The sequence below is a fragment of the Stegodyphus dumicola genome, chromosome 5 (genome assembly GCF_044657685.1).
Source record: "Stegodyphus dumicola isolate Sdum_Otavi_A_Nest chromosome 5, ASM4465768v1".
NCBI lineage: Eukaryota > Metazoa > Arthropoda > Arachnida > Araneae > Eresidae > Stegodyphus > Stegodyphus dumicola.
Genome location: NC_140772.1, coordinates 161,607,606 through 161,634,231, shown reverse-complemented (window position 1 = coordinate 161,634,231; position 26,626 = coordinate 161,607,606). Strand labels below are relative to the sequence as shown.

The 26,626-nt window shown below is 32.9% G+C and overlaps 1 protein-coding gene across 3 annotated transcripts in view; it reads right to left on the bottom strand.

Moving 5' to 3' along the window:
• Window positions 1-26,626, bottom strand: part of Cdc27 (cell division cycle protein 27) — a 179,120-nt gene that overhangs the window by 69,754 nt on the left and 82,740 nt on the right. For all 3 annotated transcript variants that reach the window (XM_085817312.1, XM_085817313.1, XM_085817311.1), the window contains exons 11-13: window positions 25,008-25,180; window positions 14,428-14,580; window positions 6,785-6,993 (exon numbers count right to left, since the gene is read on the bottom strand). In XM_085817312.1, the coding sequence (XP_085673438.1) occupies window positions 6,785-6,993; window positions 14,428-14,580; window positions 25,008-25,180 (535 nt within the window). The remainder of the gene's footprint in view (window positions 1-6,784; window positions 6,994-14,427; window positions 14,581-25,007; window positions 25,181-26,626) is intronic.

Below are 26,626 nucleotides of genomic sequence, written 5' to 3'. Positions count from 1 at the left end.
TTTTCCCAAAATGTTCCGGCTGGAGACGTGTTCCTCAAACGTTCAACCAATCAGACGAAAGGTCAGCTTCTGAAGGATCACGGGTAACTTTCAATACAGTGATGGCTCTCACTGTGAAGTGATGGACGGTGGAAATAGAGGCTGATTTAATTATTGCTGTATTGTTGTAATACAACTGCCTGAGTCATTTTTTAAATGTGTATATATTCATTAAATATATAATCGTGGAAATTTCACAGTTGACAGTATTTTACGACGTCCTTGCATTTCGGATTTGTTTACAAATTGTTCGTAGCCAAACGTTCGCCAAATTTGTCGTATTTCGTGTTGATCGTGTATTATAACACCGTTATATAATAGAATTTTATTTCTTAAATTTAAGTTGAATAATTTTTTAAAATCCGTTTGTATATGCACGGCTTTTCTCCTAATTACTTATCTTTTAAATTGTTAACTGCATAATCAGTGACAACAGCATAAACGATTCATAAAAAAGAAAAGCATAGCTTATGTAATAATGAGAATACTCATTAAATTTGTCTATTATTTTCATGTTATTAATGAAATACTTTTTGGATTATAAATACATTAGAAAAAATGCTACATATTGAAACATTGAAAATTTATGGATTTATTATTATGCATGATGAAAAACATTTGTATATACATTCATTAATATAAATCTTATTCATTACATTAATACTAATAAATATATATTAACAACTTCTAAAACATCGCATCTCTCTATCTGTATGTAAATATATGGACTTATTAGATGTGTATATATATATATGTATGTATGAATACAAAAATGAACATTGCCAAGAAGTTTATTTGAAGTTACTTTTAATTCAGATAACGATTATGTAATTGGCAGCAACTATAGTTATCAGTTCTTTGCAAATTATTATGGGTATGTAATAATCAGTTGAAAAATAATTGATGAGTATTTGAGTACTAAAGAGTGTACACATTTTGTTATTGGGTTAATTCATAATTATATCATATGTATGATCTACGTAATAAAAACATGACTAATAAATAATAAGAAATGTAACAGCTGTGCATTTATAACATTTGATTACTTAAAACAGCGCACCTTCATGTCTGTTTACATAATGAATTGCACTTCCCAATTAAGTGCACGGGCCTACTATTGGCCGAAGCATCGTTTGAACACTGGTAGTTCTGTCTCAGGTTAGAATGCCGCGAACGGGCTGGCTACATGACGTTTCCTTGGTTTGCCCCATTTGTAACTGGTATACGAGCCAATTTTAAAAAATCTTCTACAAAGGGATCCCTCCTGTTGTTATCCCTCGAGGCTTTGCGGTAATCACATAAAACCAACTGAGCCCACCAGCGGCCAAGCGGTAAAGTCGCTGAACACTGGTAGTTCGGTCCGAAGTTCGAATCCCGCGAACGGGCTGGCTGCATGGACGCTTTCGTGGTTTTCCCCATGTGTAACGTGTATACGAGCCAGTTTCCCTTAGAAAATCCTCCACGAAGGCTTCCCTTCCCTTAGGCAGATAGCCCTAGTGTGCTTTGCTGTAATCTCAATAAACCAAACCATAAAACAAACTCATGATGTGAACACCTAATTTCTAGAGTTGGTATAATTAATGTGTTTTAGGTATATTACCGAGTGTTCTGTGGGACAGTAAACAACTCGCACATGTTTTGATTGCTCATGTATTCATATGCTTTATTTGATCTTTTTTGCCGAATAGTATCTGCTGGCTGTGAGGAGGTAAATATCAGCCATATAGATTTTTGTCATTTGAATGGACAGAACAGTAATTATGAGCAAAAAGGTTAGTCAGAAAATGCTTTCACCAGGTCTCAAATTTTCCAGTGAGCCATCAAATTTTCATTGAAATGCAGACAACAGAAAATACACATAAGCGATGTGTGATAAATAGACTTATCCAGCACATGTTTTTAAACTATTCTTAGTGTATACAGAATTTGGCTATTACTGATGTAATTGATTGCTATAACCAGAAGTGTGTTTATCTGTTACATGAAGTGCCAGAGTGGAGATCAATAAAGTTTAAAACGAAAAGCGTGTGAGCGATACAAAACAACACGAAGAAGCGAATGTCACTTGAAAGGAAACGTCACTTTCACCAATCTGAGCGATAACTGATTCTTGTTTGGTTTTCAGCCTGTTTGCCAAGTGAAGATGGTAACCCTATTTCGCCAAAGGCTGTTTCTCAGAACTGTTGCTACAAACGTTTTGTCCCGGCAACAAACAGCTAATGTGATAACGCTTTAAAATGCTATTACGCCGCTAGAATGCGGAGGGAAAATTTGCCAAGGGATTTGGCGACGGAACCTGGTGGCCAGAATTTCCCTTTCCGCGATGTGTACAGGAAATTGAGAAACACGTGTTAAGAAGAAACGTTCTTTGACAAAAAAGAAAACTACGAAAATTCGTTTTTAAATTATTGCAAAAAATCCAAGAAGAAACGTTTTATCAAAGGACGTTTCTTTTTTTTTCCCTGAAAATAACTAATCCATGAATTAATTTACTTGCACCAAAAAATATTTTCTTTTCCTTTAGAGTTTAACCACTTGCGCTAAGACTAAACTTCACGGTTGCGGTGCCACACGCTACAATATAACAAGAGGTAAAGTATCTCATTTACGCCGCTCCGCACCTGCGAGTGCAATCCAGAGCTGTAACTCAAGAAATAAACAATCTCGTTGTTAGGCGATGTGTGCACCACGTTATTTTCATTTTTGCGATAAATGCTTATCGACGTAGTGTTCACGTCGCTCGCGATTTGAGACAAAAGCAACTCGACATGCGTGGCACGTTTTTTTAGCGCAAGTGGTTAAAGAAATTTTAAACAATATTCATTTTATGAACTTTTGATAACGTGACCTTCGAACTTCGACACCGGTTTCGAGCTTGGGCGACAGATATATCACGCATGCACAGCTGTTTCCCTCTATGATGGAACGGAGCCACGTCTGTTGCAGAGAGGTTTTCCTTTTTTACAATACATATTCTTTGATTCTAACCTCCATGGTACCGTATACTAGGATTAAACCCATTTTGTTTTATATGAGAACAAGTACTTTCTTTAGTTCATGCACTGCACATGCGATTCCCGAGAATACTGGAAACCAAAGGTTGCGGGAAACTTGCTTTGCCTTTCTAAAAGACAATCAAATTGGAGCTGCGAAAATTGGCTCTATGCCAGCTGCCCGAATGACACTCACGTGATACACGATTCGCCAAAAAAGTTCTCTTCCGACTTCGGCGCAAAAATCGCTTTTTTTGGCGGGATCGTTGTATGAAATTCCCTGACTTTTCCAGATTTTGACAAAAATACTTAAATTTCCTGACTTTTCCTTGAATTTTTTGGACAATTTTTGAATTCCCTGACTTTTTCCGGTTCTCCCGGTTTTCCAGGTAGCGTGGCAACCCTGTTTCAAAAACCAAAAATCATTTGACAAAATATGATTAAACATGGCAACATGAACTGTTTGTGCAGATAATATTTGTGATGGCTGGAAAGCTGGAAACTTTCATTACAACCTGATGCACGTGTATCTTGCAATCTGTCCAAAAATTAAGGAAATACATTAAAAGTACATAAATCCAGTTCTAAAATACCAGAGGCATTTTGACATTAAAATTAGAATACCTTTCTCTCATGGCAGTTTTGGAAAATTTAGGCTTTTCTTAGGGTCTCCGACTGACATCATAAGGTTTTCATGGCGTATCTGAGCAAGCAATACTAAATATATTCGAACACTGTCAGCATTTGGTTGCAAAAAATCTGAACGCACGCCTGTATACGTTGCTTCATTGCATTATTAGAACAGTCAATACAATTAGAAGCAATTTATTGCATGACAGATTTTTTGGCCAGCTTTGTAGTGAAAATGATGAAGATTGCAAGCAACAGCTCCTGCACACAAAAGTTTGTTAGCTGTCAAGATGCATTTGTCTGATTCATTTGAAAACAGAGATAAAAAATTGGTCGTAAAGCTGATTACACACAAGAATGACATCACTTATTTTACAAACATGTTTAAAATAATCAACTATGTCATTTTACAACTGCAAAGTGATGAGATGAATTTGATTAGGGGGAAAAAAAAATCATTGGTGCTTTTGCGAGAAAATTTCTGTTGAAATAATATCTAGGTAGAGGTGAATGCAGCCACTTTCTCACATTATCAGCATTCTCTGCAATACAGAAATATTTACTTACTTGCTGTCAACACCTGGACATTCTTCATGATGATTTTACAAAGTGATTTCATGAACATGAATATGCTGAGTTGAGTTTTAGATCTTTTTACAGATGCAGCATAATCATAAAATCTAGAAGACTCCTTTTACTCAAGGAAGAACTAAAAGTAAAATTCAGAAATGAAGACCAACATTTCTGGCTTCAAAAATCAGTACCAGGTCTTTACCTTGGATTGAGGACAAGAATACAGAAATTTTTAACTGCTTTTCCATCGAATTTAGCTAAGCATGGGTAACTAATTTATTGTCAAAGAAAAGAAACAGAATGGACATCGAATGTGATAATTTGCAACTGATGTCAACAAAATCCGAACCAGACATTAACAAACTGTTAAAACTCCACGAGCCTCCACCATCTCATTAATTTTTTTTATTACTCATTGATTATGTACTTATCTTAAAATTTTTTAAAAACAATTTTTTACTGCATTTGATGAATGTTTTAATTAATTTCTACTTTGTGATACCTTATATATACATAATATAGGTATAAATAATATGCAACAATATCTCAGTATTCTGCATAATTAATATTATGGATTGGGGGCATCTGGAATTTTTTCTCTCATAAAGGGGGCAGTAATTCAGAAAAGGTTAGGAACCTCTGCCATATAAGAACCAGTTTAAATTCGTTGTTGACAATGCTAAAAGCATGCTCATATTTTACACTATGAGATATGGTTAATATAGATTTTAAAACTTTAGTGATGATGCCGTAATTCAGAATTTCTCTACTGTGCACCTTTTCTACGAAATTAAACAAAGCATCCTCACCAACAGTTTCAGGCTGAAAAAATTTAAATTCCTCACACTTGAATGTTGTAAATTGTTTTGCAATTCGTTCTAAAATATAGAATGATTCTCTTCATTTTTTTATTATGAGTAGGACTGGGAATTTATTGCAAAATATCAAACGATTAAAAGAGTTACCAGTTCCTTTTAAACTATGAATAGGAATGGTAATGCAGGAATGTTGGCATATGCAGTCAGAAGGCATATAAGAGCAATTCTACACTGCACTCACTATTTTGAATCTCCTCTAAAGCATTAATTTTGTAGACCCTCTGTATGTACAAATTCTTTCTTGAAATAGTTGCACCAAATTTATGCTTATTTTTATGCTTATTGCAATCATTGCAATTAGTTTTCAACAGTCACAAATCGTTCTACATATCTAAAATTTAATCATTCTGACTTCTTGATAACCTAATGAAATGCAATTAGCTTTATACTGGTCTTCTGCTATCTTTGAAGTATATGAATTACTATTTAATGTATGCTAAATCCATAGCATTGCTGTTGAAAACTCACTAAATCTTTCTATTGTTTTGCCTGATTATTACTACAGCTTCTACCAAAATGCGATATAACACTACTAATCTTGTATTATAATTTTACGGCAAATGAAAATCTGATTATCATTTGCTAGACTATCTCACATGTAAGCTAAATGTGACAATGGTGTTCAATCGTAACAATCACGACCATGGGCACAAACACACATGAGCCGTTCAGATCAATTTATTCTCGAAATAGGTTGGATGGATATGAATCATGTAGTGGGATCTTCTTTTCATTCCTATTCTTCTAGTTTATTTTTACTCTGTTAATAAAGCACACACTTAAGAAGGAGGAAATTACTTTTAAGTAATCTATGATAATATGCTGATCATCATTTGTAATTAAATGTTCAATTACATTGCCCTTAATTTTGTGCATTTATCTTAGTAAAAATATGAGTATTTTCAAAACTTATATTATTGTATACATAATTCAATGTCAAGTGTAATAAATAATGATAACTATAAAAAATTTTTATTATTATTTATATTGCCATTACAATAATAAATAATTAACTACCCTATATTTAATAATATTATGTATCGTTTTTAACTTTGACCTAAAATGTAGGTACAACTTGCAAAAAAAAAAAAAAAAAAAAAAAAAAAAGCGCACTTTTTGTTAAATAACATACCAATACCAAACTACCAAATTTTGAAAAAATTGCAAGTGTATTTTTTAAAAAATTAGCTCTCAAAATTTTAGCTTCTCAATGTTAATTCAATAAATTTATTTGATTCTTCCTTTCCCATTTCGAAATTTAGGTTTATTTCAAATAAAATTTACCCTTTTTTATGATTTTTTAAAATTTGTATTTTTAAATAACTTTTCATAAATTTTTAAATTATAACCTATAAAATTTTTACCATCATTTAAAAGTAGATGTATTTCTAAGCATACCTGCAAAAAAAATTAGTTTTTTTATTGAAAATTTCCGAAGATAGACATGAATTTATATATTGGCACATTTTGAAATACCCATGAAAAGATTACATAAAATAAATCTTTTTATTTTATTAAATGACTACCTTATTTAGCATACTAATTATATGATTAAAAACTCAGTTATCAATTTAATTTGCCAAATCAGTTAAGCTTACTTTAAATTTCTATATTAATATAATCATTTTTTAGATATTCAAATAAAATATCATGTTTTCAATAGCATCTCACCAAGCATTATAATGTCTAGGGTCTATTCTTATTGCGTTTCGGAAACAGGTCATTGCTTTATCCATTTCTTCTGTCATTACATATTCATGTCCTAAAAGAGTATGAGCATATGAAAAATTTTCATCCACTTGAACAGCTCGTTGCAGATACTTAATAGCAGTTTCATGCTCTTTTTGTAAGCTGAAACAGTTACCAGCAGCACACCAAGTCTGCGAAGAAAACATTTTAAACATAAGTATTTTATACAGGAAGAACAACAGCAGTATGTTCATTAATTAATCAAGAACTATTGAAAGAAAAAGTACCCAAATAAAATGAATATCCCATTTACCATCAACAATATATCAAAAGAAACATTTCCCACAAATTGTATTTTCAGAATACTTGATTGGTTGATTTATGAAAAAACCAGTTCTTTGGAGAAATCATACTAGGAACAGGGCTTGAAAAGCAAAATTTTTGGTCCAGTTTCCAAAAATTCTGCATAAAGAAGGAGGACACAGCTTTCAACAAAGCATATCTGGACTGAAACCCTCCAATGAAAGGGGATGGACATAGACATTTCTTGGAAAAATTTTCTAGCTTCAAACATCATCTGATATGATAACCCCACAAGAATGCACGCTTTTCATAATAACTACTCCTTAGTTAGTAAAATTTTTTTTTATCCTCACAAATATGAAAAACCTTTACTAACTAAAACGTTTTAAGTAAATAATATGAATGTTTAGTTCACCTCATACACAATCTTAAAGATATAGCTAAATCATGTGACTGCAAAGAAAGCATGATTAACATGGATTATATTTAAGCATAATTAATTGTGTAATAAATGTTAGAATATCAAATAGCATTTGCAATTCATAAATATTAGAATAACTGAAATATTCAATATGTTTATTTGTCTCATTCACAAAGATATCATCTGGCATTCAACTAACCTGAAAGCTTAAGTAACCGAAATATTTTAAAGTTTTAAATTCCCTGCCCTCCACCCAAAATTTAGCAAATGAGAGATTTGTAAAGCATGCACAGGACACTGTCACCAATACTGTTATTTGGTGCCAATACTATAAACATAACATCTCAATATATGGTTATCCTTGGTTTTATGCAAATCCAATTAATTCTTAATAAACTGGTTCAGTTTTTGTAAAAGACGGATTAAGTTAACTGATTTTCCTTCATACTTTGAAAAATGTTTGAAATTTGGAACCTGACTCCTACAGCAAGCAGTGAAATGCATATAAAAGTTATAGGATCAAGGCATACAAAATAGTGTATGTTAAACGGCATGGAACTTTATTTGAAAAAAGATAAACAATGGCGATGCAACATAAAAATTATAACAAGTGATTTAATTTTTTTATATGTTACATCTGTTGATTATCTAACTTAAAAATTATCTGTTCCTTTAAATTTCTGCCACAATGACTGCAACAGTGTGCGACAGCTCCACAAACTTTTACAGCTGATAGAATTTCAAAACTGAATAAGATGTTTTACTTTCAACATTCATTTAAAATGTACTTTTTTCTCAAAATCTTCCATAATTTAAAATGTAGATTTTAAAAAAAAAAAAAAAAAAAAAAAAATTCAAACTGACAACAGATAAGATAATCGTTTCATAATTCTAGATTGAAATTTCTTCAACACATTTGGCTTTTCTACTATGGGAATTTCATAGTTCAGATAAGATGCTTTACTTTTATATGTTTAAAGCCTGTGAAATATGTTGGCTTTTATGTCTGAAATGCATTTTTTTTTCCTGAAACATAACATAACTTTAAATGAAAGCTTTCAATATTCAAGTTGATAACAGATAACATGATTAACTTTAGAATAGAAATTTCTTCCATTTATTTGGCCATGAAATTGCACTTTTTGTATGCTCAACTATCCAAAATTTTCACATGTCCGGCATTTTCCAAACTTTCCAGATACTTGAGCTTTACCATATCCATTTCAATATTACTCTATTAGCCTAAAGAAAGCAAATTCATTATTGCTTGATTAAAAATTCTAACAACACTTATGATTAGATTAATTATGATAAGACAAATTAGAGCTATCTGCTTAGCTCAATTTTAAGATTTAAGACACTTTATGCCATATTCAACACTGCAAACATTTACTACAGTCAAACTGTTCTGTAGCAAACATGGTTTATTATGAACCTTCCGTTATAGCGAAAGAACTTTTTGGTCCCATTCGATTTCCTATAGACATAATGTTATTTTATATGTCTGTAGCAAATTTCCGAATATATAAAAATTCAATAAAACAAACAAACTTTATAGATATTTTAGACTGAAATTGTTTTGTATTTTTCAAGAATTTCTACAACCTTTAATAGAAAAATTACTACTGCTGAAATTTATCCTGTTTCAGGTATTACATAAAAACAGTTTTAAATATTTTACTGTACTTTAATCTTTATCTACATCTTCTGTGTTCTAAACAAAAGGCTATGCGAGGTAAGTATAGCATTCAATTTTTGGAAAACCAGGATACACACAATAAACATACCTTAGGAAATCTTATATTGTCATGCACCAACTGAACCATTGATACAAAAAGCTTGACCTGATTCTTTTTTCTATTTCAGTTCTTTGATTGAGCTGCCAGACAGCACTGTTTTCAAGACTAATGCATATTCATAATTGTAAATGCGTATTTTAAATGGAAATTTGTAATTGAAAGGAGCTTTATTACTCTATGCCACGCCATGTGGCAGCTTACATCCAGAATAGAGATGGGTCAACCCCTTATTGAGCTCATTAATTTGTAACTATGTAACTCTGAAATAAATCATTCAATTGTTCTGAAATTTTAGTCATTTTCTATTCTGCACATAATCTTCTTATCTACCAATATTTGTCTCCATCGAACAACTCCTTCTTGGTGCGCTGATTTTTTTTGTTTTGTTATAGAGTGTATAGTATATATATACAGGGTGGCTACTAAAGTCTGGGTCCACTCGTTTAACTCCTGAACGGTTGCACCAATATTCATAAAATTGGTGTCTAGGTATAGTAAAGTAGCTATGCGCTACTGAATAAGATAGCTTATAAAGCCACCTGATGGAAAACGGCGCAATTATCCTTAACGTTCACTTATCTGTAAACGTGTGGTACCTAACTTTAGTGGGCACCCTGTATATATAACGCTGATACAAAATCGCAAATATTTCAAAGTTATGTCATTAGCAGATGTCCAACCTTAAGATATGATGTCTTATATAAGACAATTTCAATCATAACTTAATGATAGTGCCTTTTTTTGTCAAGTGGTACAGATTTATTTGTACCCCCAATAATAATTTGCATTTTAAATTTAGTGTACTTGCAATCTTTTTTATAATAGGTAGTATATGTTCAAAACTATAAATTGTAAAAATAGAGGTTGTTTTAGGGCTTTTGTGGTAGAGTGTATAAATTCAACAATTATTTTCCTAATATCTTTAAATATCTAAAAAACAAGCATCTCAAAATATATTCAAACAATAATGGCTGCTATAAAACAGCTGCAATGCAAATTGGAATGGGCATTTTACATATAAATAGTGCCTCTACAAGTTTTAAGATCAAGTCTGTACAAAATCATAAGTGGAAGAAAACATCATTCTTACAGTCTTCAACTGACAGCAAATACAAGGTGTCTGAAAAAAATGTACTCGCATTTCGAATGACAAGAAAAACTTTATTTCTGAACATAAAGTGAAATGGAAACGTTTCAAATACAGAAGACAATTATAATTTAGGAATCATGTTCGTGAATATTCAAACTGATGACCATCGTTGTTCGGACAATGCTGATAACGCACACCAAGGGATTTGCAAACGTCACAAAACAGGTCATTACGAATATCGCGACATTGTCTTTCAATTTCCAATTTCAATCAGTTTTTCTTGGTTTGGTGCGATAAACTTTGCCTTTAAGATATCCCCACAAAAAGAAGTCCATGGACATACGGTCTGGGGAATGCACAGGGTATTCAATGGTACCCCTTCGTCCAGTCCATGTGTCTGGAAAAGCTGCATCGAGATGAGCTTGTACATCGTGATAGTAGTGAGGAGGTGCTCCATCTTGCTGAAAGTAAATCTCGTCATCCTCACCAAACATGTGTGAAATTAGTGGACTGAAAAACTCCTGAAGCAAGTTGAGCTAACTCTCACTAGTGACAGTTCTGTTTAAAAAAATAGTCCTATGACGCTCAATGTGGATATCCCACACCACACTGTTACGTCTGGTAAGTTAACATGGTGTTCAAGTGTTACAGTGAGGATTTACAGGACATCAATACGTGCAATTATGGCCATTAATGGAACCATTTAATTTAAAGAATGCCTCATCACTCCACACAATTTTGTGTGGAAACCCTGTATCTTCTGTACGTTTTGCCAGGTACCATTCCCATAATTGAACTTGCTGGTCAGGATTGTCTTCGCTAAGTGCATGGATTAGTGTTCGAATGTAGCATTTCCAGTGCAGGGGCTTCATAATGCGATAAACACTATCTGAGATGTGGTTTTCCTGAGCAGTTTGTCAAAGACATTTCTGTGGTGAGTGTTTCCTGTACCTGCTATTCTTTCCCAGGGCTCGTGGATGTCCGTGGTCGTTCTGGATGTTTCTTGTTGACGTTCAGGACAGTTACATTTGCTTCAAACTTATCTCTCATGGGAGCAATGGTCCAGTGCATTGGTGGAGTTTTTCGAATTCCCATCTGTATTGTCTTTGCACCTCACTGGCGTTTTCGGTCTTCCAATAACATTTCAGGACAAACTTCCTCGCTTCCAAGCTAAGTTGATTTCCTACTGTGCTGTGATAAATTAATTACACCTGCAGTTAAAAAAAAGGCAGAATGTTAGTGACAGTTAAAGTACGAGTACATTTTTGTGAGACACCCTGTACTATACCACTTGCCCCATCATAAGTCGGGACACGTAGCATAGTATTTGTTCTTGGTAATTTTCGTACTTGGTACCCTTATGTTGTTCTTGGTACTTTTGATAATATTCAGAATGTGATTTCAACTTGTGCTAAAACCATCAGTGTTTTGATTTATATTTTCAAGTAACTGAAGTCTTTGACTTAATTTAGAAATACTTAAATAATCTTTTTACACTGCATTGTTTTGTTTGACAGTGCAGATATTTTATGTCTCCAGACTAATCTATTACTTACCATAGTAAAAAAAAAAAAAAAAAAAAAAAATTATTGATGAAGATCATATACATTTTGTAGGCATAATGACATTTTAATAACACTGCATTGCATGTATAAAAACAATGCAAGCATGTATTTGCTAGTGGTAAAATTAGAGGATTTTAAATCTTAGCTTTTGGCCTTCTTAAGTAAAGGACTGCTTATATATAATCTTTGCATATCTATGCAACACCTGGCTCATTCATACAGCTGTTTGATTTCTTTGAATGACTCATTTTTTTAGTTTTCTATGTCTCTGGTTACAGTTTCCAATATCTCATCAATGCCATAGTGACTTACGAGACTAGACTTCACTATATCGAAGAAATAGTAGTCTGCAGATGGTAATTACAACATTTTTCTTAGTTACAAATAGTTTGACATAAATGGAATTATGTGACAGAATACTGTTGTGAAGCAAACAAGAGTAATTTGATTGATTTTTATCATGCCTAACATAATGAATTTCCAAGTCTATCTATTGAGTCTTTCTAAAATTTGGAGTTCATCTTCTGTCCCTCAGATGAAAAAAAATCCTTGCGACTTATTCATCTCCAAACAAATGAAGTTGACAACACGGTCTTGACTCATGATTTCTGAAACTAAACTTTGTATGGCTACAGTGAACCTCCTCTAATACAAGCAGATGATCACCTCTTTGTCTCAGGATCATGAAATTTTATCTCCAGTCTCAATTTATTTGGGGAGGGAAAAAAAAAAAAAATCAGGATTTATATCAAATCATTACATGCAAGAATTTGATCCTTCCACTTTGCAATCAATGAATGAGGGATAAAAAAGAGACACTTTTTCAGCTACAACTGTGAAATTTTTTCGATATTCTGATCTATTCGTATTTGAGACTATAAATAGATCACAACAAATTCTTAAGTTTATCACCACATAAATAAATCACTTGTACTGATGGGGGGTATCAGATCACATTAATTGCTTGATCTCCTTATACTTAACACAACATTTCTAAACGCCTTTGTAGCAGCTTTTCCAATTTTACAGCAAGAATTTAGTACTACTCTTTCCAAGCTTTTGATTTACGACAGATTATCACTGGAAAGAAAATTATAGAATGTAGAAAATTCTGTCTATAAAGAAAAACAAGTTAAGATCACAATAGTAAACATTATTAATTATTGTTTGGTAGGTTGGTATAATTGAGAATTGATTCTTAAGCTTTATGTATAATTAAGAAAATAGCATTGTGCAAACTTTGGAGTCCTGGCAGGAGGGTTAAAGCAGAAGTACAGTCAAAAGTCTTGAATCCAGACTCGTCAGGACTTCTGCAATTCCGGATTATCGGTTTTTCCAGATTATAGATCATCAGTTTAAATCTGGTAAGATGGCATGCAGAAATTATAAAATTAAAAATATGAAACCGTAATTTATAGAAAGAGCAATTATGATCTAAAGGGTATCAAATTTACAAAAAAAAAAAAAAAAGCTTAATATTTATTTGTTTACTTTATTAAACATTTCTTTCAACGCATGCATGCATAAAGCATACATGATGCATAGTCTAAATTAGAAAATTGCAACCAGAAAACTATTTGATGTGTATACGTGATATTTATAATGATGAGGAAATTGATTTAAATTATATGAGTACATTGAGATGAAACACTACATTTGGTGAGGAATTATAAGCCGAATAAAATAAAAACATCTGCCCTGAAGATGAGGATAGTGCTGACAGATCAACTTCCAGTTCATTGCGCGCGCGACGTCCCCCCCCCCCCGCAGAGCAGCGTGAAATTGATAAGCAGATTTCAAAATGGTTAGAGAAATAAAAGATATGCCTTTATACATTTTTTGCAGCAATTCCACTTTTTGTTTGATGGACATCGAAACATGCTTTCACTTTTGGCAGCTCCAGCATCGGAAATACTATTTGACATAATCAAAAGTTCAAACTTACTTTTATAAAATTGCTTTAACAGTCTGCAAAAAATAATAAGCAGGATCCGATTCGAAGATTAAGAAACAATGCAATCTGCAACATTAACTGAAATAGATAATTTTAGCCTAGTCCGTCATACATTAAATGCGCATGCGTAAATGTATTATGCGCATGCGTGCATTACGCGCTTGCGTGAACGCATTATGCATTGACGCATGCGCAGAAAGTTTGTAGCTTTGAGGTCCGGATTATAGATCATTACGGATTAAAGACTTTTGACTGTAATAACATTTATTTTTCACTATGTCTTTACCTGCAGGAGGATTAATGCAGCAGTAAATAGGATGAATGAAATTATTTTAATATACTCTCTAGATGTTAGGTTTTGCATTCAAGATACAGTTTCCATGCGACATTTTAATGGAGGAGTAATACAGTACAAGATAAATATCACATATATACATTACAAAGCAAACTGTAACAGAATTATATTAGATAAAATACACAAAGTATATTTTACTTGAGGACTTTTAATATCAAAGTCAGTTAATTCCTGAGCTAGTGTTGATAAAGCAACTTCTTTTTGCAAATGCCACAGAGCAGTACTATAATATTCCATGCCTTGGAGTCTATGTGGCTCTAAACGTCTGACTTCTTCAAACAAAGTTATAGCCTTAAAAAAAATATATATATATATATATATATATATATATATATATATATATATAATATTGAAAATAAAAGGATAGTTATTAAAATCATACCATCTGTTTATAAGACAAATAGTACAAGTAGAGATTGTAAACATTAATTAAGCCATATTATCTCATTTACATGTTGAATAATTCTCAAGTATTGCTTTAATTTTTAAAACATCATCTCCATTCTCAAAGCATAATTACTTGATAGGGTATGTTATTTTCTCTAACAAAAATGTATGCCTCAAAACACTTTTACACCATAAATTAGAAGTGCCAATTAAGTTCTGTGACATTAAATACCATGTTTCTAAAAGGACAGACATAAGCTCATACTAGTTTTGGAATAAGAGCTGATACATTATTTTCAGTTTGAAGGTGTTTAACAACCACATACATTTTATCAGGTCAAGCATTACAATCAATGAACAAAAAGTCCTAGATCCACAGCACACCTGAACAGCCTTACTTGAGAAAGATTTACTTAGAGAAAATATACTGCCTTTTCTCATCTGTCCAGATGAAAATATGTCTAGAATCACTATTTAAACCAAACCTAGACTCTTTTATGAATGTTGTTTAAACCCAGCCATTTTGTTTCCACTGTCAAGCTCTTAACATGCTTTCCTCCAGAAGATGCAGAAAGTAGGATGCAATGCAGTGATCTTCTCACAAAAAGGACTATGTCCATGAAGCTTCTGACAGCAATAGCTCTGCTTATTTGAATACCTACAACACTGCAAAGGGATCTCAAGCCACATGTCTAGAGATTATATAATGGTTTTCGTGGCAAGAATTAGAGCGGGGGGGGGGGAATGTTGTAGCTACTTTTAGATAACATTAATTAGCAAGATAGTTAACTCTTTTCTGGTTCAGCTCCCGATTGAGACCATGCTCTGTGAAACTAATCAGCTGTTAGTAAAATGTCCAACTACGTTAAAACCACGACCTTTGCGAATTTAGATGGTCTGGTCAGCTTCAAAGTTACGTGATTTGACATCACGAAAGACGTCTGAGCTTTCACCCTGCGCTCTGCACTGCGGACATTGCAAGCGAAGAATTCTACGTTAGTTTATGTGCTGTACATTAACATTTCACTCTGTTTTTTCATTATTCATGTATTTCTTATTACTAAATTTAAGTTAAATAATTTAAGTAAAGTAGTTATGCTGTTTTGGTTAACAGTTAATTACTGATAGTTAAGTTTACTTATTTCTTTAGTATTTGTGAATAAATATAGCTATTGACTTCTGTGTAGAGCTAAAATGAGTTAAGTCTTCTTTCATTCCTGCACGATGTTGCGTTCCAAGTTGCAAATCAAATTATGATTAAAACCAATGAATATATATACAGGTATTCAAGTTTCCAAAAGATACATTAAAATGAGATTTCTGGAATGAGCATTGTATGCGAGAAATAATTTTGAGAAGATGATATCATTTGGTACGATTATTTATAAAAAAACAAAGGCTTTGTTATCTAAGTGTATAAAAGACATTCTAAATTTTAACGATGCTTATCCATGCATTTTTTCTGATTTTCCAAACTACTTAGCTGAGAATCCGACATCTCCGAGGATGAGCACAGAGGAAAAAAAGAGTCAATATGGATAAACATATTTTTAATGAATTTTTGAAAAAGGACAAAAGTGCATCTCTTGAGCATTTTTTTTTTTTTTTTCTTAATTGTGGAATAAACCACACATTTCAGATAATTCAAATATAATTTCACATAAAATTTGCTGATAGAAATTTATATTTTATTGCTCAGTTTTAATCTACAGTCTAAAATTGGGTCAAGTACCTATGCATCACTTCATATGAATATAGCAGTGTTTCTTGGACAAGAAGTTGTTGAAACGGGAGTATTTAAAAATATATTAAATGGAATCCTAGGCCTGTTAAACTTGATGCATCAATGAACTTTAAAAATTACTGGAAGATGAGGAATTCGTGAATCTATTTATTGATGAAATTTGGGTGAAAAGGTGACATAGGACAAAAAATCAATTGGCTTTCCTAAGAATCTTTAAAGTATTGAAGCAACATCTGTTCTGTCTTTTATGATTTCTTTATTATCAGATTACAAAGATATCATTATGTTAGTAATAATTCGCTTACGGTAATGTTGCACAAAATTATGCTTCATTTAATTTACGTTGGCAAATGCCAAGAGGATTTCAGGAAATTTTAATTTTCGTGCGACTTTTGATCTTCTATTCTTTTTGTTAGATAATAACTGAAATGAATAATAAGTAGTAAACTTGCATACATTTTGAAAGCTCTGAAGTATTTATAGTTTTAAAGCATTGGGTATATTACTAATCGTTCATTCAAGTTGTTCTTAAAATTGAAAATGCAATAATGATTAATAAACAATTATATTGTGATAAAGAAAAATCAGTTTTATATTTTTTAATTGGTTAAATAGTGTTTATATTTTCTCAGTTAATTATTTATACTAGGGAATCTTTCCGTTATATCTGCGAAATTAAACCTGAAAAATTTGGGATCCGTGAAATCAACAGTAAATTTTGTAAATACATTTTTCGGTGTATTTATTAAAGAATTTTATTTTAGTATTTAGTGGAATTAAGAATAATCAAACTATAAAGATTTATTTATGTTAATAAATAGCCACATGTATTTATTTATTTTAAAACTTTGTTTTTTAGCAAATCCTAAAAAATCATTCCTGTGCAGTATAAAAGTAATTGTACAAAATATCATAAAACATCGGATAGAAAATTTCGTGAATATTTCTTAAAATAATGAAGCTATCAATCTTAACTTTAATTGAATAAATGACCTTTCATATACGTTTTCCCATAAGTTTCTGAAAATTTAATTCAATACATTATTTAAAACAAATGAATCTAAACATTTAACGAAATGTGCATATTCAAACCTGAAGCAAAGTCACGGCAGACTCGGACGCGTTACGTCACATCACTCTGTAGCTAATCAGGCCATGTTCTTCCAGTTGGTCGTGGTTTAACCCACCTCTACTAACAACTTGTCACTTGTTATGAACGCATTCTAGTTCAGGAGGAGCGGCGCAGCAGTCACTCTTCCACACTCTCCTTCTCCACTGCTACGTCAGTGGACAAGCTGCCGGCGCAAGTACATGTATGCGCTCTTCTGCGAATATTATTATTTTGCAAATAAAAAAATGCTTTATAAAATGCAAGTGTTCATCTCATAGCAGCATCTAGGATAACAACATGCACACAGCTGCTTTTAGCACTACAACATGGTGACCACCGGAACCAGACGCAAGCCTGTGAAATTTTGAATTTCATTGTGTTAAGCCTACCATCACATCCCTCTCAACGGCGGAGACATCAGCAGTAAAAATTCCAGTCTTCATTAATGCTGATACTGCTTTATGGTTTCTCATGTGTGAAACAACTTTCGAGTTGGCTTCTCCTAAGCCTATCACCGAATCGAAACTATTGGGTTTCTCATCTCCCACCTGATGCAGCCAGCATCCATGGTTCGCAATATCATAAATCTTGACGCAAGAGATCCTTATACCCAGTTGAAAAAACACATCATTTCAAGATGCGGAGAAATGAAAACTCAAGAAATTCGATGCTTATTAGCTGGAGAACAACTAGGTGACCATGAGCCTAGCAAATTGCTTCGTGTGATGCAGCAGTGTGCCGAGGCACATACTACTGTCGACTTACCTGCAAAAGTTTAAGCTAATCTGGCATCCATTTCCTCACTATCATCACAAAAAGCTGCTGAAGTGGCTGATTGAATTTTGGAAGTTACTCCATTCGAGGTAAGCGCAGTTTTGAATTCTTCCAATGTTCATATTACTAGTACCGTAATTTCTGGAAGAAAGGCCGCATCAGCGTAAACGCCGCACTCGAGAAAAATGGCGGGAAGAAAATTAAAATTACACAGAAACGCCGCAATAGATTAAATTGCGCGTGACATCGTCATGGGCCGTATAGATGCAAAAACTCAACCTAAGTCCTGATATATGACATACCAGTTAAGAAAAATGCATGAAATGAAACCATAACTCAAAAATAAATTAAAGGTAAGAAATGTATAGCTTCTGTGCCGTTTAGAGACATTTTCAAAAATTTTCCGCTCCCTTCTTGCTTAAAAACTATCCAACAAGTACTTGTACCCAAACTGATGGGATCTGTATTTGGCAGAATGCCAAGAAAAATCCATTCATGCTGAAGGGGAAATACGTCAGAGTTCGTTATTGCGAGGCAGGTGGAGTCGTGTCCGCCTTTGAAAAAAATTGCAGAAAAGGCAGGGGTGGGGAGAGGATGGGTCCTGGAAGATTCATCGAATGACAGAGGAGAGAGACTATTCAAACGGATGAGAATGTTGATTTGAAAGGGGGACGAATGTTATTATTCTGAGATCTCGTTTAGGGTGAATAAGGCATGTAGGTCAGTTCAAGGGAAAGAATGTAAACAAAATAACGCTCGCAAAAAGCAACTGAGTGGTCTTTTGTGTGGGAACAGCACCAGTCTATGCACAATGACAAGGCCATCCAAACTATGTACAATGACCATCATAGGAAATATTTTATTTTTAGTGCACCTAAACGCCGCACCCGCTGAAAATTTAAGTTTTAAACACGTAAATGCCGCGGCGCTTCTTCTGAAAATTACGGTAATACCGAATCTCGACTTCTAGAGGAATTAAAAGAACTCTGTAAAGAGGTAAATTTCTTAAGATGGTCGATAAGACATTCTCATAAATGATATAATCAACATGCCCATCATCAAAATCCTTCAGCCACAGCTGCTTCGGACATTTGCTGGTATCATCAGCAGTTCAAATCGAAAGCAAAAAAGTGTACACCGCCATGTTCTTTCCAGGCAAATGCCAACAGGCAGGAGTAGCGGTGATGTATATCCTGCCATCAACGTCTTGTCGCCTATTTAAACCAGACTGAAAATCGAAAGTGAATTTTCTTATCGACACAGGTTCTGATGCAAGTTTAATTCTTGCTAATAAATATGAAAAAAAGACAGCCTTTGATTCAGGTACATGGTCAAAAATTGTTATCACTTGATTTTGGTTTAAGAAGAAATTTTGTTTTTCCTTTTTATATTTGTAATGTTTCAAATTCTATTGTTGATGCTAATTTCTTGCATTATTTTAGTTTTAAACCTGATATTAGAAATCGTCGCTTAATTGATGCACATACAAAATTGAATTGTCATGGTATTTTAAATATTACTGATATTTTTTCTGTCAAAACTGTATATGGTGATAATGATTTTTTGAAAGTGTTAAATGAATTTCCTAATATTACAAAATCCCCATGTGCAAATGAACCTATAAAACATAATATCTTCCATCATATTAAAATTTCTGGTCCACCGGTTTTTGCTAAACCATGTCGTCTTGCCCCCGAAAGGTTAAAAATAGCAAAAACAGAAATTCAATATATGCTTGATTTAGGTCATATGTGCTCATTGAACAGAAACTATTCCTCACCGCTTCACATGGTTCCTAAAAAGGAAAGTGGTGACTGGCGTCCTGTTGACGATTATCACACCTCAAACTCCCAGACTGTAAAAGATCAGTACCCTATTCTCGCAGTATTGTTGACTTACTAAAATATTTTCTCACATAAACTTAGTAGTCTTTTCACCAGATTCCTATTGCACCAGAAGATATCTATAAAACAGCCATTAGTACCCCTTTCGGACTCTTCGAAAGTACTTGAATGCAATTTGGCCTACGCAATGCTTCTAGCACATTTTAACGATTCATTGATGAAGTTACTAGAGATTTAGATGGTGTTCATGTCTTCATTGATGACATAGTGATTGCATCTAAAATTCATGAGGAGCACATTCATCATTTATGAGTATTATTTGAACATCTTACTCATTATATTCTCTCACTAAAACCCTCTAAATGCACTTTAGGAGCATCCTCCTTACATTTTCTAGGTTTTCGAGTTTCCGAAAAGGGACTTTCACCCTTACGCAATCGAGTTGAAGGGCTGTGGAGTCGGTAGGGAAAATGACAGACTCCTGGAATTTTAATGACTCCAACTCTCTCAAATATATATATATATGTAAACATATACACATGGGTTACAGCTTATTTTTTTAATATAAAAGAAGTAATAGATGCTACAGGAAAAAAAAATGATGGCATAGCAAATTATTTATATTAATTAGCATTTATTATGAAATGGAAAAACTGGCATTAGTTATTTCTAAGAAACAGTATAGCTTCGGCAAGATTTTCTTTGTTGGAGGGCCACAGATCCAATTTGATAAACTTCAGAGCTGAGAAGAATCTTTCCACATTAACTTGAGTAGGAGGAAGAGCTGTTATTTTTAGGGCTACTTCTTTTAACTTTTCAGGATAGATTTTTACAAGTTCTAGAAGAGCTGTCTTGCAAGCGCAATCATATTTCTCCATTTCTTCAAAGGCCGTGTAGAAATCTTGTTTGTATTTTTTCATTTTTATATCTAAACACACTTGTTTTTTTTATTTTCATTCGCTTTGCCTTAGCCTTTTCAATATTATCCAAAAATATTTCTCAAAATCTAATTCATCGATGAAAAAGGATGATAGAGACTCAATTGCAATGCTTGCAGTTTGACTGTCCTGATTCGAATTCTCCAATTGTTCTGAGAATAATTTCATTCTTAAAGTTCATAGATAACTTTCTTTGCCTTTTTAATTTGTTCGTTATCCAAGAAAATTCGGTGTTTCGGATCTCCAAATATTGAACCCAGTAAGATCTCATTGTCTAGCAAACTAGTTTCTCTTTTTTTCATTGAAGAAATGATTCCTTCTGCAATAAACCCTCCATTTCAGAAAGAACAAAATCGCATTCTTCCATTCTCGCCTAATGTCATTTCTTCAGATTGCTACTTTTTTGCGGCTATATATGGTATAGAAAAAAGAGTTTCCAATTCTGCAAGATCATTCCACAGTCTTTCTGTTAGTGAAACATTAGGGTTATCTACATCTCCTAAAAAAGTTCTTAATTCTAAAAACCTCTTTATCATTAAATATATACTTCCTTATTGCACTGCTTGATCAATAATTGCTCCTTTTCCTGCTTGCTTCCTAAGAATGGCATCAATTTTAGGAGTTCTTGTTGCTATTGCTGCTTACCTAAATTTATCAGTGAGATCTGTAACTAAATGAATTGGTTTAATCACTAATGGCAAATATCACATCCATCCTCCTCACTTATATTTATTTATTAATACATCAACAAAATAGAAAATAACTATTTATTAATGCATTGTGACATTAATTTTTTTCAATTCATTTTAATTTCGTTTTAAATTGAAACTATCCAACGAAAACTGGAGTTGAAGTCAAGCTGTTTATAGCAACTCCAGCTCCAACTCCTTTTATCCCAAAATCTGCCCGACTCCGATTCCATCTCCACAGCACTGGTTAAAGGAATACACCATTTTCCTAGACCAAACATGATAACTCAGCTTTGCAGATTTCTTGGTATGTAAAATTTTTACCATAGGTTTATTCCAAAAGCTGCTCACATTTTAGCCCCACTAGCATAATTTTTAGAAGGCCATACAAACAAAAAGAAATCTACTCGCCCATCTAAAAAATCGAAAATTCACTTGAATGGACCAAGAAAGCTGAAGCAGCATTTTCAGCAGCAAAACATGCACTTGCTGAAGCAACCCTACTTAGATATACAATTCCTAGTGCTAAATTGAGCCTGTGGACAGACTCATCAGACATAGCAATCAGCAGCTCTCTTATGCAGTTTTCACATAACAATTGGGAACCAATAGCATTCTTGTTTATAAAACTTAGTAAAACTCAGCAAAATTGGCAACGTACGATCGTGAGCTATTAGCTATTTATATTATACATCAATAAAAAAATTTCAATACATGCTTGAAGGTAAAAATATTTCTATCTATGCAGATCAGAAACCATTGATATACGCTTTCCAACAAAAGCCTGATAAATGTTCCCCTCGTCAAATCAGACATTTGGATTATATATCTCAATTTTCGACGGATATTTGTCATGTAAATGGCAAACAAAACAATATTGCTGATACATTATCTAGGATAGAGATCAATGATATTTCGCCACCGCCTACCACTGATTATAAAAAACTCGCTGAACAGCAACTTCACGATGCTGAAGTGCAACAACTTCTTCAGTCAAATTCAGCACTAAAGTTAGAAATATATTATTTTCCACTTGAAGATATATACCTGTTTTGTGACCAATCAACCCAACATCCCCATCCTTTCATTCCCAAATCTTTTAGACAAATAGTTTTCTAAAATTTGCATTATCTTTGGCATCCTTGAATTTCAGCTACCACTGATTTAATTTCCAAGAGATTCATTTGGCCTGGTATGAGAAAAAACATTAAAATGAAAGTTTGAAGTTGCGCCAAATGTCAGTGAGCTAAGGTCTTTAAACATACTAAAGCTCTGATTAGCACATTTGCTCTACCAAACAGGTGTTTTTCTCACACACACTTAAGACTTTATTAGACCTCTAAAACCCTTGGACGGCAATCAATATTGCTTGACTATTATCGATAGATTCACCCGATGGCCTGAGGTTATTGCTACGTCAGATATGTCTGCTGAGAACACTGCACATACCCTTTTGCATGGTTGGATCTCTAGATTTGGAACGCCAGTCACAATTACAACAGATCAAGGATGAAATTTTCAATCATCATTGTTTCGAGAACTTACAAACATGCTAGACAGTCACAGAATTCATTCAACTTTATATCGCCCTCAAAGCAATGGAACGATAGAACAATTACAGAGACACCTCAAAAGTGCACTTACAGCTCATGAACATACTAAATGGACAGAAATACTACCATTGGTATTAGGATTACACACAGCCCTAAAAAATGTTCTAAATGCAACAAGCTCTCAACTAGTATACAGCACTTCTTTACGATTACCACTACTCATGTGTCTAATTTAATTGCAATAATGAGAAAACTTAATCCCACTATTTCTAGCGGTCATGGCAATATCAAAACTTATGTCAATCCATCATTAAAAACATGCACACATGTATTCTTACAAATCAATAAAATTCGCCCTTCACTCAAACCTCCACATTCTGGACCACACCCAGTAATAAAGCAAACAGACAAAACATTTATAAGAGATGTAAATGGGAAATCAACTATCGTAACAATAGATAGACTCAAAGCTGTCTTTCAATTTTCGGAAAATTTGGATTTGTCTAAATTATCTTCAAACACTAAACAATCCATTGAATTTCCAAGCAACCAACAGAAAGTAGACAAACCAATCTCTGCTACTCCATTTGCAGATACCAAAACAACAAAATCAGGCGGACATGTTCATTTTCCAAAAAGACTACTCAGTGAAATCTAAACTTGTGCCAATTAATTACTGTATATAAGAATATTATCTTCATCATTATATTTTTTAATTGCATATTCAGTCTTTTATTTGTCATTCTTTTAACATGTACTTCATAAATAATTGAGAATCTGTTTTAAATTTTGCATATAATTTTGTCATTTTGTATCATCTATTTAAGTATTTAAGTAGTATATGTATCTATGCCGTTCCCTTCGTCACTGGGGGGAATTCTGAACTTCTGAGTAGCGCTGCAGTCACTCTTCCACACTCTCCTTCCCCACTGCTATGTCAGTGGACAAGCTGCTGGTGCATGCACACGTACACGTTCTTCTGCGGATATTATTATTTTGTAAATAAAATATTGTTTTATTAGCATTCATCTCATAGCAGCATCTAGGATAACAACATGCACATAGCCGCTTTCAGCGCTACAACAACCTAGATGTCTTCCCAACATGATTAAAAACTGACCACTTTCAAAGTTACAGTTTTATGTTTAACCAAGATATAAGAGATTTATGTTTAACCAAGATATAAGATCAAGATATAAGAACCATGTGTTCACCTTATTTGGAATTCTGTGAATAAACATTTGTGCATCAGTAAGTTTTCATGCTGATTAAATTATGATAAAAAATTACACTCAGTGGAATTTTAATCAATGCATGCACAATTAGCAGTATTTTTAAAATACTCTTCAATTCTGAACACCAATGTTTGTGTTAAGCCATATGATGCCAACACAAATAAAGCATTTAATAACAAAATAAAAAATGTGGTTAGTAAATGCTCACAACACTATAAAAAACTGACTGAAAAGTAAACATTATTTAAAATTAGTAACAGACAGTATTAGTATTAGAACAGTATTAGACAGCATTAGTATTAAAACAGAATTATAATACAAGAAGCATGAAGAGGCAATTAAATATATAATTACAATTCCCATTCAAATCCAAAATTATAAGCAACTATTAAGACATTTTAAAAATAATACTTCAAAAATTTAACAGAAAATTTTACACTTACTTGACTATATTCAGCTAATTCAAAATGTGCTTTTCCAAGAGTAGTTAATACCCAACCTGTTTCATAATGTTGAGGAGGAAGACTATTTAAGACTTCAATTGCTTTCCGACAACAATAGTGACCCAAGTATAATTGCGCTTTTCCCATTTCTTGAAGCAGCTGCATCAAACCTTCTACAGATATAAAAATAATAATGGAGAAAAAAGAGGCAAGTTATATATTTCATGAAGTTTAGTTTCACATTTTATGCAATAATGAAAGTTTTGATTGCAAATGCACATAAAACAGAAAAACTATAAAGTAATGAAAAAGCAAAAACAATTCATTCCCATATATTATTAGTTCTTTTGTCTGAAAATTAGCCAACAGCTAGACATGGAAACAGCCTTCATCTATAACAATAAAACATTTGGTTTTGGACTATGTCAATTACAACAAAGTAAATAAGGGTTATCTGGCTAACAGAAACGATAGATGGAGGCTTCATGGCTTCACGGAGAATTATTTAAAAGAGTTGGTTCATGTTACACATGATGAAAACAATGAAAACTCTGATACAGCATGCCTGTTAGTCCGGATTTGAATCTGGGTCGAACTAAGAGTATTTGGTGATTTTATCGACTCTTTGCAGTGAAATAGCTGAAACAGAGTTTGTCTGTATGAATGCATATTGTATAGCAAAGAAACTAACAGGCTCTGAGCTGATACTTGCACCAAGTTCAAATAATGAAGATATGCATCATGTATTTTAAACTTCAATTTAGAATTTAAAAAAAAATAAATAAATAAAAAAATAAACCTAACGTTGAAAATATTTTTTTTTTTTTTTTTTTGTGGTTTTTGTACATATACCTTCACTTATCAAATGCCATAATAATCTCAGAATTCTGTTTTCCCTATTACATGCAGCGACAAAGAATTCAAACCTCTCATCAATTTTTGGTACACCTGGGGAGAGGTGAGCTGCTTGATTCTTTTTTTCAATAAGCATTGCATGTCCCTCATTTCAAACTTCCAATATCCACATTTAAAAAAAAAAAAAAAAAATAAGATCATGATATTTTCATAAATTATGAAATCAACTTTCCATCTTCTTTTGAAGCAACAATGACAATAAAAACATTCCTTAGTAAATTTTCTGATATTTCTAGAAGGCACATGTCCAATAATTATGGTTGTAAAGCACAATTATATGAAAATAAACTGTGTATGTATGTTAATAACAAGTGGAATGATCTGGATTTTATACTCGAACTGAAATCTAATGAATAGTAATGTAATATAAATACAATTTTCTCCCTGTCACATATTTTCCAATGAAACACCACAGAAGTACCTGTAGTCTAGGTCACATGCCTAAAAATAAACTATACCAAATAAGAATTGTATTAACAGACCTTCAAATAACAGCACATGTATTATCATAGATGTAAGAGGTTGGCAACAACAGGCAGCACACCCTACAAACACAGCAACAGTCAGTTTCTTTCCATTTACTTTTATTATCCTTTTACATTTACATAGCCCTATTATAAGATGATTCAAACTTCACCAACATTACATGTTATAATAAACTGCAGCAAAGTTAATTTATGTAACTGCCTTACCAACATACAGAC